Here is a 12691-nt window from a genome sequence, read left to right as displayed (position 1 = left end):
CTGTACTGTGCGGTGTTGTTCTCTACTGTACGGTGTTGTTCTCTACTGTACTCTACTGTACTGTACTGTGTTGTTCTCTACTGTACTCTACTGTACTGTACGGTGTTGTTCTCTACTGTACTCTACTGTACTGTACGGTGTTGTTCTCTACTGTACTCTACTGTACTGTACGGTGTTGTTCTCTACTGTACTCCACTGTACTGTGTTGTTCTGAACGGTGTTGTTCTCTACTGTACTCTACTGTACTGTACGGTGTTGTTCTCTACTGTACTCTACTGTACTGTACGGTGTTGTTCTCTACTGTACTCCACTGTACTGTACGGTGTTGTTCTCTACTGTACTCTACTGTACTGTACGGTGTTGTTTTCTACTGTACTCCACTGTACTGTGCGGTGTTGTTCTCTACTGTACTGTGCGGTGTTGTTCTCTACTGTACTGTGCGGTGTTGTTCTCTACTGTGCTGTGCGGTGTTGTTCTCTACTGTGCTGTGTTGTTCTCTACTGTGCGGTGTTGTTCTCTACTGTACTGTGCGGTGTTGTTCTCTACTGTACTGTACGGTGTTGTTCTCTACTGTACTCTACTGTACTATGCGGTGTTGTTCTCTACTGTGTTGTTCTCTACTGTACTGTACGGTGTTGTTCTCTACTGTACTCCACTGTACGGTGTTGTTCTCTACTGTACTCGACTGTACGGTGTTGTTCTCTACTGTACTCCACTGTACTGTGTTGTTCTGAACGGTGTTGTTCTCTACTGTACTCCACTGTACTGTACGGTGTTGTTCTCTTCTGTACTCCACTGTACGGTGTTATTCTCTACTGTACTCCACTGTACTGTACGGTGTTATTCTCTACTGTACTGTACGGTGTTATTCTCTACTGTACTCCACTGTACTGTACGGTGTTGTTCTCTACTGTACTGTACGGTGTTATTCTCTACTGTACTGTACGGTGTTATTCTCTACTGTACTCCACTGTACTGTACGGTGTTGTTCTGAACGATGTTGTTCTCTACTGTACTCTACTGTACTGTGTTGTTCTCTACTGTACTCCACTGTACTGTGTTGTTCTCTACTGTACTCCACTGTACGGTGTTGTTCTCTACTGTACTCTACTGTACTGTACGGTGTTGTTCTCTACTGTACTCCACTGTACGGTGTTGTTCTCTACTGTACTCCACTGTACTGTGTTGTTCTCTACTGTACTCTACTGTACTGTACTGGTGTTGTTCTCTACTGTACTCCACTGTACTGTACGGTGTTGTTCTCTACTGTACTCTACTGTACGGTGTTATTCTCTACTGTACTCCACTGTACTGTGTTGTTCTCTACTGTACTCCACTGTACTGTACGGTGTTGTTCTGAACGGTGTTGTTCTCTACTGTACTCTACTGTACTGTACGGTGTTGTTCTCTACTGTACTCCACTGTACGTGTTCTGACGGTGTTGTTCTCTACTGTACTCTACTGTACTGTACGGTGTTGTTCTCTTCTGTACTTTGATGTCCAAACTTATGAAACATAGACATCTATGATTGGTTCAGATTTGATCCGGTCTGGACCAACCAAATTTGGATTGGGGACAAAGCTCATTAAAATCATAACCAGTGTGTAGAATAATACCCAAACATGCAAAGGAGGATATTGCATATTTCTACCATTGTGTACCTATTTAGGATACATCACTGTGAAGAGAATGACATTCATATCCATAATTATGCATTTCTTTTCTAAGGGAACGATGATGAAATTCCGTCATCGCAATTCCGTTACCGGTTGTAAATCCACTTCACTTACTGTAGTTCAATAACAAAAATAGATTTGTTTCAAGTCAATGTGTTGTGTCAAAGCTGATATTTAACAGAGTTTTGGAAATGTGGACATATAAAAAACTGAGGGAGATTTTACTGAAATTCTATTACCAAACTTTGCATCTGTACAGTATTTCCAGTAAATGTGTTTTTGAAAAATGTTCAGCATAATTTGTTAAAAGTAGGCATTGTTAAACTTTGAAATCAATGTTTTTGGAGTGCCGTTGCTATTCCGTTACCATGGAATTCCACAGAGAGAGGAGAGACAGAGAGGAATCAAAGAGAGGGAGGTACAGTAAAGAGAGCGGGAAGAGAGAGTGAGAGATAGAGAGGGAGTGCGAGGGCCAGCAGGTGCTGCATGTTGTGTTGTGTAGTGCTTTGCTGGTTAAGCATTAAGGGGATTTTACCTGTCATTCCCCTGAGCACCACACATCCTGACAAAACACAGATCCACCGATCTGGGGCGTGTAATGAAACAAAACAGCGTCTCAACACACTCGAGAGACTGGCTGCCACAGGCATTAGCAGACACACTGGAGATATATTATACAGAGACAGACACACTGGAGATATATTATACAGAGACAGACACACTGGAGATATATTATACAGAGACAGACACACAGGATACATATTATACAGAGACAGACACACAGGATACATATTATACAGAGACAGACACACAGGATACATATTATACAGAGACAGACACACAGGATACATATTATACAGAGACAGACACACAGGATACATATTATACAGAGACAGACACACAGGATATTATACAGAGACAGACACACAGGAAATATTATACAGAGACAGACACACAGGAATATATTATACAGAGACAGACACACAGGATACATATTATACAGAGACAGACACACAGGAGATATATTATACAGAGACAGACACACAGGAGATATATTATACAGAGACAGACACACAGGAGATATATTATACAGAGACAGACACACAGGAGATATATTATACAGAGACAGACACACAGGAGATATATTATACAGATAGACACACACACACACACACACACACACACACACACACACACACACACACACACACACACACACACACACACACAGGAGTAAAGATTGTGAGAAATATACAGCATGGTTAGAAGGGCACACAGCACATGATACAAGTAGAGATAGGAGGAAAACACTAAGGGACATGTAGTGCCGAAGGAGGGAGAGTAGGCCTAATGAAACCATGAGACAAGCAAACCAAGGCACGTACAGTGTGACATGACCTGCTGAAAGAATGAAGCTGAGGATATTAAATACCTCCAAGTGTTTTATATTGTGCATTTTCTGTCACACACACACACAGTGACCTGGTGCTGAGCCCATTAATGTGTTCAGATCACAGGTTCCCTCCTTTCCCCCTCTCCATCATCTCTAGCCCAGAACCTGCCTCTGTCTGAGGAAGGCAGTGATAGCAGGGCTCCAGACTAACGTCTTGTAATCTTTACTAAATCACTCAGTCGGATTTCCTCTCCGAGGTGAGTAAGCTGTGACGAGCGTGTTAAACCCGGGAGGAAAAGTCAATTAAGAAAAGAAAAATGAAATAGGTGGAGAAGAGGAGGGAAGAGGCCATGTCACACATTGCCGTGAGATAATGGTGCTTGTTTACCTCCGTGATTTACACTACCTGCCCGGTGAGTAGAACACCAGGAGATAGATGGGGGAGGAAGGAGGCTGACGTGGAGGAAAAGAGAGGCTGTAGCCTGAGCAGAGATGCCGTGTCAGACCAAAGACGAGTCAATGGAGCAAGTGAAACGTTGCATCTCTATAAACCCCCATTACATTTTAACTGGCTCAAAATGCTGAGTGTGTCATGTGTCAGCTACGCTGCAGACCAGAGATTATAGTCCACTGCTGGCCTTTCACAGCCACTACCAGCTTTTTTCGACCAAGCCCTGACTTTGGCACAACTAGGCTGGGAAACGGGGATCATTGAACATCATTGGGGTCAAATTAGCGAGTTACATCGGTCAAGTGGGTATCGACTCACCCTTTAGGGATAACTAGTCATCCCTGCTTTTGAAAAGGGCAACAAAACCGATTGCATAGGCTACAACAACTGATCAGTGCATGCTGTGAAGTGAGTTCTGGCTTAAACGTGCGTCCATCTACAACTTGGCATGTAATCAATGCTGCGTAGTCATACTACAGTGATACTTATAGGCCCTACCCAGTATGCAGGTCTGACACAGTAATACCATGAAAACATAACACAAACACCTGCTCAGAGCAGATGAAGTATCCATGAATGGAACACCGCATGTTTCAATGGTACAAATTGACCGCAGCCACATAGAGCATGTCTGTCTGTTACATCTCTCTAAAACAGGGTGGCACAGCTGCAACCTACTGGAGCACTGACACAGAACATTGCTTCCCCTCTTTGACTCTAGAATAATGAGAAAGGGGGGGGGGGATGGGATGAAGGGAGTGGGAGTGAGCCTAGACATAGCGATGCATGCAATGCCTCCACCTCAGTGCTGCTGAGCCAATGATGTTTTGCAAATCATGGTGGTGCATCAGAGTGGGAGACATCAAAGGTACGGTAAGAACCTCCAGATATGGAGAAGACAGATAATTGCCATGTTAGGGGCTACTGCTTTAATTTAGAACCCCTTTAAAATTCAGACAGGCAGACAGACAGCTTCTACACATGCAGGCAGGCACAAACAAAGCCTCCAGCCAGACACACACAGAGAGCTCTGCCTGGCAGAGAGGAGATGAGGGGGGGCATTACTCGGGCTTTCTTTTGTGGGAACCTGTGCGCTCCACTGCCTCTGTGCTCAGATGTCGACGGGCTACCGTTACATCAGACAGCAGTCACCTTCCAACATAATGACTATTAATAGAGGGAAGACTGAGGGGACAGAGTTCTTTCCTTTCACCATCAGCACAAACAGGAGTAGGACTTTGGCTCCCTTGTCTGTTTCCACTAACCCCTCACTCACTGGCAAAAGGACAACAGGGCTCTTTGTGTGTGAAGGTGTGGTCATATGCATGTTATAGAATGGTATAAGATGTGTTTGGTGTCCACCAGGCCCCATCACCTCTGACTCCATCAGACACTAGGCCTACTACTGGTAGTTAGCCTACATTTTGGCCTGATGGGAGAGGTACTTGTTTCCTCCAGTGAGGTCAAAACAAACATTTGAGACTTTAAGTAATTGTAGGTTGAAATATATATATATATATATATATAGCACATGAGCTGTCTCTGCCCTTTACAAAACCCTGCTAGCATGAACCCCATAAACTGAGTGGCTTAAAACAAAAACCTACACTCCCTTTCTACAGCAGACAAAATGATGTCACATTTTTAAACCCTGATGTTTCTGGATGGACTTCATTTGGAGGACCTCGGAGGAATATACCCACTTTCTGTTATGAACCAAATAATTAAGCACAGTAAAATTGGGTTGGGTGAACAACAGTTGTTACATGTAACTCCCCCACCCTCCTCCTCCATTGTTACCCTCTGTCCTCCTGTTCAGAAGGCTGCCCAGCCCCCAGAGGAAACTTGATTCCGATTCAGGAAGCACCTGAGCCACAGGTGTTATTAGTATAAGCAGCACACAGGTGGCAGCTGTTTACTGTGTGGAGAGAGGATGCTTACATTCTACAGGTCATCGTTTGTTTGCTCCCAGGGACAACATACAGAGGAGTGCATTTCTTTTCAATTCTAAATGCAATCATTTGGGTGTGTATTATATGTAGCTAACAAAATAATTTGGGTGGCAGAGAAGAACTGTGGTGACGGGGAGACTAGTTAGTGAGCTAGCTAGCTCGCTAACCAATTATATTTGTGCTAACAGTAGCAAGCTAGCTGACCAAATAATTATGTCATTATTTTGCTAGCCCAACATTAAACTGAATACATGATCATTTATTCCTATTAGACTGAGTTCCAGATGAGTTCCAAATGTGGGTTTAATTGACTCTACTGGGATTTAGCTTAACCCTCAAGAGAGTGATATGCTCCCTGGAGTTAGTGTTGATAGCTGGAGTTGATGGGGATGGAGTACTTTTAACTCCATTTAGAGTAACCAGAGACAGGGAGTTCAATCTATGGAGTTATCCACAGATGTGGGAGGTTATATTTCCCAGCATGCTCTGTTGCAGGTTGATTTAAAAAATGTTTGTTTCAATATCTGTGTTTTCACATGTACATTGATCGTTTTATGTCAAAGATAATAAATATACATTTTTCTAGCAACCGTTAGTGAGATAGTTCTTCCAGTTGACATGGTGTAGGAGGTCTCCATATACTCGATTTTCTTCCTGACTATGGGTGCGTACGTAAATTCACTCTGGCTATCTACTCCGATTTCAGAGCAATCTGGTCTGAATGTGCCAGACCGCAGAATAACTGATGAATTTAAGAATGATAAAATTCAACGTGTGTTGCGCGGTGTCAGTTAAAAGTATTTTTTTTAAGTAATTCAATTGTTGCCAGCAGCACAGTTACAGTCACTAACGCTCTAGATAACATGAAAGCAGCCTAACCAGTTCTGCTAGGGCAAGTTAAATAGTCAGAGTGAGCTGTTCTCTCATTTGTGTCTGTGTGTAGCTAGCAAGCCATCCAACTTTAGCCAGTTAGCTTGGGTGCTTGACTGCCGTTGTGAGTGACAGAATGTTCAGATCAACTCTACCCTTCGGCGCCGAGAGCGAAAATGCTCTGAATTTATGAACAGACAATCTGACAACACTCTAAATTTACAAACGACCCTGAGCACACTGACACACTGGAGGCAATTTACGAATGCACCCTATGACAGGCATTCTAAATACAAGTTGTGGGTGATGTAAAAGTGCTGGATATCTTGCTGTTAGTTGGATTCCAAAAGAGATTGGATATCACATTGCAAAACTCCATAATGTGACACATAATATTCAAATAAGGCTTTGTACCCTTATAACACAAAGGAAGTAAAATGAAAGAGGAATGTACTCTGCTGGAGTTGCTTGTTCATTCAGAACAACACAGAAAAGTGTAAAATGGCAAGAGAGTTGGTTAAAAACAACACTGAAAATAGTAAAATGGCAATTGGAGTTAAATTCAAGCAACTCTCTGAGAGTTAAATATTTACTCCATTTAGTGTTGTTTTAACTTTTAAAAATATCAACACCATATGACCAGAATAGTATTAACACAAAATGGGTGTGGGACCATTAAATTTGACTCCATAGGAGTTGAATTAACTCTTACGATTTTACTGTGTAGCATTATATGCAAAACCTGGTTAGAGCTAACCATTTCTAGCTAGCTTCAGTGACAGCTAGCTCATGCCAGCTGAGCCACTTGCACTCTGTCATTCTGTACAGTAGGTACATGATTTGAACATTCTAAATAACACATAACATGTTTTTTAAGAGTGATTTCATAGCTTAGTTAAGTGTAAAGGGCTTGGCATAATGTAATGTATTACTTCGCTAGCTATCTGTGAGAATAGTGGTGCCCACTGAACAGTTTCAACACAAGTTACATGATGGGGTTCGTCTTAAATTGATGTCAAGAAGTTGGCACAACTGTCTCTGTACTGTAGCGGTCATCATCATTGGTGTTTGTTTAATGCAGTTGCAATACCAGACCATGTAGTTAGCCTGTAATTATGGCTTATACAAATATATTGTAATATTATTAGACATGCTGATACTGTAATTAGTTCAGCTACTACTGTCAGCATGTTTACCTGTAATATGACAGCAGGCCATTGCTGAGGACGAACCATCGGCGTTGATACCCTTTCAAATAGTTAGTCCATTTAAAAAGCCAGCCTTTGTACGTATCCGACCCCGGCGCTAGGGCCCCTGCAGGAGTGGATGCCGAACCCTTTCCCTGGTCGCTCATCCTCAGCTCCGCTGCAGATTGCGATGTGCAGCCGGATAAACAAGGGACCGCGGAAACAAATAACACTATCCTGCTCTCCCCATATATACACCTACCGCTGATGAGTGCGGAGGAGGGTCCAGACCAGAGAGAGCGAGATAAACACTAGGCGTCCCTTTCACATTACACTGGAAACAGGGGAAGGATGAAAACTGATGCGAAGGAGGAACTGGTTGTCACTAGTTACCACAGCCACAAAGTCGTAAACCCCGCCCATTTCTTACATTTCTCATTTTAAAATACAAAACAAAAAGGAAAAGCATGCGAAGTAATTAAGGGCATTCGTCACACCTGTAACATGGGCAATCATAGAATCAAAATCCTGTATGGCCACGTCGTTAGGAGCTGTCATATGCTCTCCCCTACGTTCAATATTCCAAATGCACATTTCTTTAAATAACGTTACTTAAAAGCCCGAGATTGGTCCCAAAAAAATGACGTCCACATGTAGGCCTACCATTTCACACTATATTGGAGGATATCTTCAAAACCAACCCAAATGCAAAAGGGTGTCTATCAGCTGTGTATTCAAAATAACTAATTGTTGGCAGTCCATGGAGATCAACTTTGGAACAGGATTTAGGAATCGAAATTTCAACTAATGGCTATGATCGATTTTTTTTAAAACACCTTTTTTTTAAAGTCCCTTCTATATGTACCAGGCATGTTGCTACACACGTTAAAGTGATGACAGTCAACTTGACAGTCAACTTGACAGAACTGTGGGATGCATTGGAGTCAACATGGGCCAGCATCCCTGCAACTCAATATTACAGTATGAAGGTGTTCCTGATGTTTTATACAATAAGTGTATGTTCTGGTTGTGCCTGAAACTAAAAGGCTATTGGGATGGGATTTTTAATGCAACATCCAATATAACACAAGTATCTATACTGAACAAAAATATAAACTTGTAAAACGCTAGTCCCATGTTTCATGAGCTGAAATAAAAGATCCCAGAAATGTTCTGTATGCACAAAAAGCTTATTTCTAAACTTATTCCACACCTGACAAGTGTGGAATATCAATTAACTGATTAAACAGCATGATCGTTACACAGGTGCACCTTGTGCTGGGGGCAATAAAAGGTCACTCTAAAATGTGCAGTTTTGTCACACAACACAATGCCACAGATGCCTCAAGATTTGAGGGAGCGTACAATTGGCATGCTGACTGCAGGAATGACCACCAGAGCTGTTGTCAGAGAATTTACAAGCTGACACCGGTCGACAGTTGGACAGTGTTTCCTCCGACACATTGGTGCGGCTGGCTTCCAGGTTAAGCGAGCAGTGGGGCAAGAAGCAGTGCTGCTTGGCAGGGTCGTGTTTTGAAGGACGCATGGCTCTCGACCTTCGCCTCTCCCGAGTCCGTAGGGGAGTTGCAGCGATGGGACAAGACTGTAACTACCAATTGGATATCACGAAAAAGTAAAACAACAACAAAACATTTTTTTTAAATAATACATATGTAAAAAAAAATAACTAATGTTTCCTGATCTTTCTTATACCTCTCAGATATGACACACTTCAGAACAAACTTCGTTCGGTTTTTTGTTGTTGTTCAATGTAGTGAATCTGTTATTCAATGTGTTTGTATGGGCTAATAGCATAAGACCAAATTTCATCAAAACATTTTTTAAATATATTTTTGGGGATACTTCAAGGGGACTTAAAATTTAGAATCAAATAGCAACATTATCTTGGTATGACATAAAAATTGTCCTTATAGCTTAGTAGAACCGGTTTAGACAGGGTTTAGACTATTATGGGTTGCTCTTGCTGTACAGTACACAACATCCAGAAGTGCTGTAAAATTGTGTTTTATTAAGACAGTATGTTTTATTTTCGGCTGCCCCCACATTAAATCGAGTTAAAGAGAAAACAGACACCTTTGCAGCCTGATAGGAGGATGTATTATGTATGAACTAGTCGCATGGGGACACAAGTGTATTCTGGCTGGGGTGATCGCTTTGACACATAGAGGTAATACACGATTTCAGGAAGAACTACGCCCTCTAGGGTGTTGGTGCAATAGCAAGTGTATTATTTGCTTTGAATTTCATTACTTTGGTTTCTTTTTTACATTGAACATGCAAAATTAGAATCTACACACATGCTGACATTTGGCAGATGAAGGTAGAATGTGTTTATAGATTTGTCCTTCATCTGCCAAATGATTTAGAATTGTTTGGTTTCTAAATCAAGTTTAATCAATCCTATTTGACCTTGGGAAATATTTGCACTATAAGCCCTGGCCTATTGCTGCTTTCAAGACAACTCGTAACTCAGAAACTCTGACTTGAAAATTTGTTGCAGAAAGATAGTTTCCCACTTGGAAAGTATCAGAATTAACCAATAGAAAGCTCTACGCAAATAACTTATGTTTATTTTTACTTGGAGGTTCCGAATTGTCATGAATGCACCATATGTAAACACTTTTTCAGGACCCTGTCTTTCAAAGATAACTCATAAAAATCCAAATAACTTCACAGATCTTCATTGTAAAGGGTTTAAACACTATTCGCCATGCTTGTTCAATGATCCATAAACAATTAATGAACATGCACCTGTGGAACAGACATTAAGACAGTAACAGCTTACAGACGGTAGGCAATTAAGGTCACAGTTATGAAAACTTAGGACACTAAAGAGGCCTTTCTATTGACTCTGAAAAATACCAAAAGAAAGATGGCCACGGTCCCTGCTCATCTGCGTGAATGTGCCTTAGGCATGCTGCAAGGAGGCAATAAATTGCAATGTCCGTACTGTGAGACACCTAAGTCAGCTCTACAGGGAGACAGGATGGCCAACTGATCGTCCTCGCAGTGACAGACCACGTGTAACAACACCTGCACAGGATCGGTACATCCGAACATCACACCTGCAGGACAGGTACAGGATGGCAACAACAACTGCCCGAGTTACACCAGGAACGCACAATCCCTCCATCAGTGCTCAGACTGTCCGCAATAGCTGAGAGAGGCTGGACTGAGAGCTTGTAGGCCTGTTGTAAGGCAGGTCCTCACCAGACATCACCAGCAACAACGTCGCCTATGGGCACAAACCCACCGTCACTGGACCAGACAGGAATGGCAAAAAGTGCTCTTCACTTACGAGTCGCGGTTTTGTCTCACCAGGGGTGATGGTCGGACTCGCTTTTATCGTCGAAGGAATGAGCATTACACCAAGGCCTGTACTCTGGAGCGGGATCGATTTGGAGGTGGAGGGTCCGTCAATGGTCTGGGGCGGTGTGTCACAGCATCTTTGGGCTGAGTTTGTTGTCATTGCAGGCAATCTCAACACTGTGCGTTACAGAGAAGACATCCTCCTCCCTCATGTGGTACCCTTCCTGCATGATCATCCTGACATGACCCTCCAGCATGACAATGCCACCAGCCATACTGCTCGTTCTGTACGTGATTTCCTGCAAGACAGGAATGTCAGTGTTCTGCCATGGCCAGCGAAGAGCCCGGATTTCAATCCCATTGAGCACGTCTGGGACCTGTTGGATCGGAGGGTGAAGGCAAGGGCCATTCCCCCCAGAAATGTCTGGGAACTTGCAGGTGCCTTGGTGGAAGAGTGGGGTAACATCTCACAGCAAGAACTGGCAAATCTGGTGCAGCCCATGAGGAGGAGATGCACTGCAGTACTTAATGCAGCTGGTGGCCACACCAGATATTGACTGTTACTTTTGATTTTGACCCCCCCCCTTGGTTCAGGGACACATTATTCAATTTCTGTTAGTCACATGTCTGTGGGACTTGTTCAGTTTACGTCTCAGTTGTTGAATCTTGTTATGTTTATACAAATATTTACACATGTTAAGTTTGCTGAAAATAAACGCAGTTGACAGTGAGAGGACATTTCTTTTTTTGCTGAGTTTATTTACCAAGATTTACACACATTTCAATATGACACTTGTTTTCCACATGGTGGCGACATTGTCACATTCATGTGAAGTCGCGTAGCATTACTGGTGAGTGTTCTGTGCAACAACCGATGCATTGAGACATATGGCATAATATAAGCAGCGTATGAAAAAACACTGACTGAAGAGACAAAATGGCCAATTATTGTGCACAACAGATTTTATTTTACCATAGCCAAAAACAAAACATCTAACACCTACTATTAAAAAATAAATACAAGTGATGTTTCTGTTAGAAAAATGTAGCCCTTCATGTTGTATACGACACACTCACACAAACAGTCTAATTTTAATGGATGGACCCTCATGCTACAAACTCAAGAAACGACAATTGCTATCTCCATAGAATCTCATACAGATGCTACATAACCTTTCTTAAAAATGTTTAAATAAACACAGCGCCCAGTTCTAATATAAAGGCCTAAACCGTTTAAATATCATTTCAGAAAAACTGAGCCTACATGCAGCTGCTGAGGTATGTAACACACACACACACACACACACACACCTCTCAGTTGATTTTGACTGTCTCTGATAATAACCATATACACTACATGACCAAAAGTATGTGGACAACTGCTCGTCCAAAATCTATTTAAAAATCATGGGCATTAATATAGAGTTGGTCCCCCATTTGCTGCTATAAAAGCCTCCACTCTTCTGGGAAGGCTTTCCACTAGATGTTGGAACATTGCTGTTGGGACATGCTTCCATTCAGCCGCAAGAGCATTAATAAGGTCGGGCACTGATGTTGGGCGATTACGCCTGGCTCGCAGTCGGCGTTCCAGTTCATCCCAAAGGTTTTTGATGGGGTTGAGGTCAGGGCTCTGTGCAGGGCAGTCAAGTTCTTCTACACCGATCTCGATAAACCATTTCTTTATGGACTTCACTTTGTGCACGGGTGCACTGCCATGCTGAAACAGGCAAGGGCCACAAAGTTGGAAGCACAGAATTGTCTACAATGTCATTGTATGCTGTGGCATTAAGATTTCCCTTCACTTGGACTAAGGAGCCTAGCCCGAACCATG

At 42.5% G+C, this 12691-nt stretch overlaps 1 protein-coding gene across 1 annotated transcript in view; it reads right to left on the bottom strand.

The window, feature by feature from the left end:
* Positions 1 to 7891, bottom strand: part of LOC106585250 (oxysterol-binding protein 2) — a 91503-nt gene extending 83612 nt beyond the window's left edge. The window contains exon 1 of the mRNA XM_045706695.1: positions 7540 to 7891. Within this exon, the coding sequence (XP_045562651.1) occupies positions 7540 to 7697 (158 nt within the window). The 5' untranslated portion in view covers positions 7698 to 7891. The remainder of the gene's footprint in view (positions 1 to 7539) is intronic.
* Positions 7892 to 12691: the final 4800 nt, after the last annotated feature.

The sequence above is a fragment of the Salmo salar genome, chromosome ssa24 (genome assembly GCF_905237065.1).
Source record: "Salmo salar chromosome ssa24, Ssal_v3.1, whole genome shotgun sequence".
Lineage (NCBI taxonomy): Eukaryota > Metazoa > Chordata > Actinopteri > Salmoniformes > Salmonidae > Salmo > Salmo salar.
This window is presented reverse-complemented; position numbering and strand designations above follow the sequence as displayed.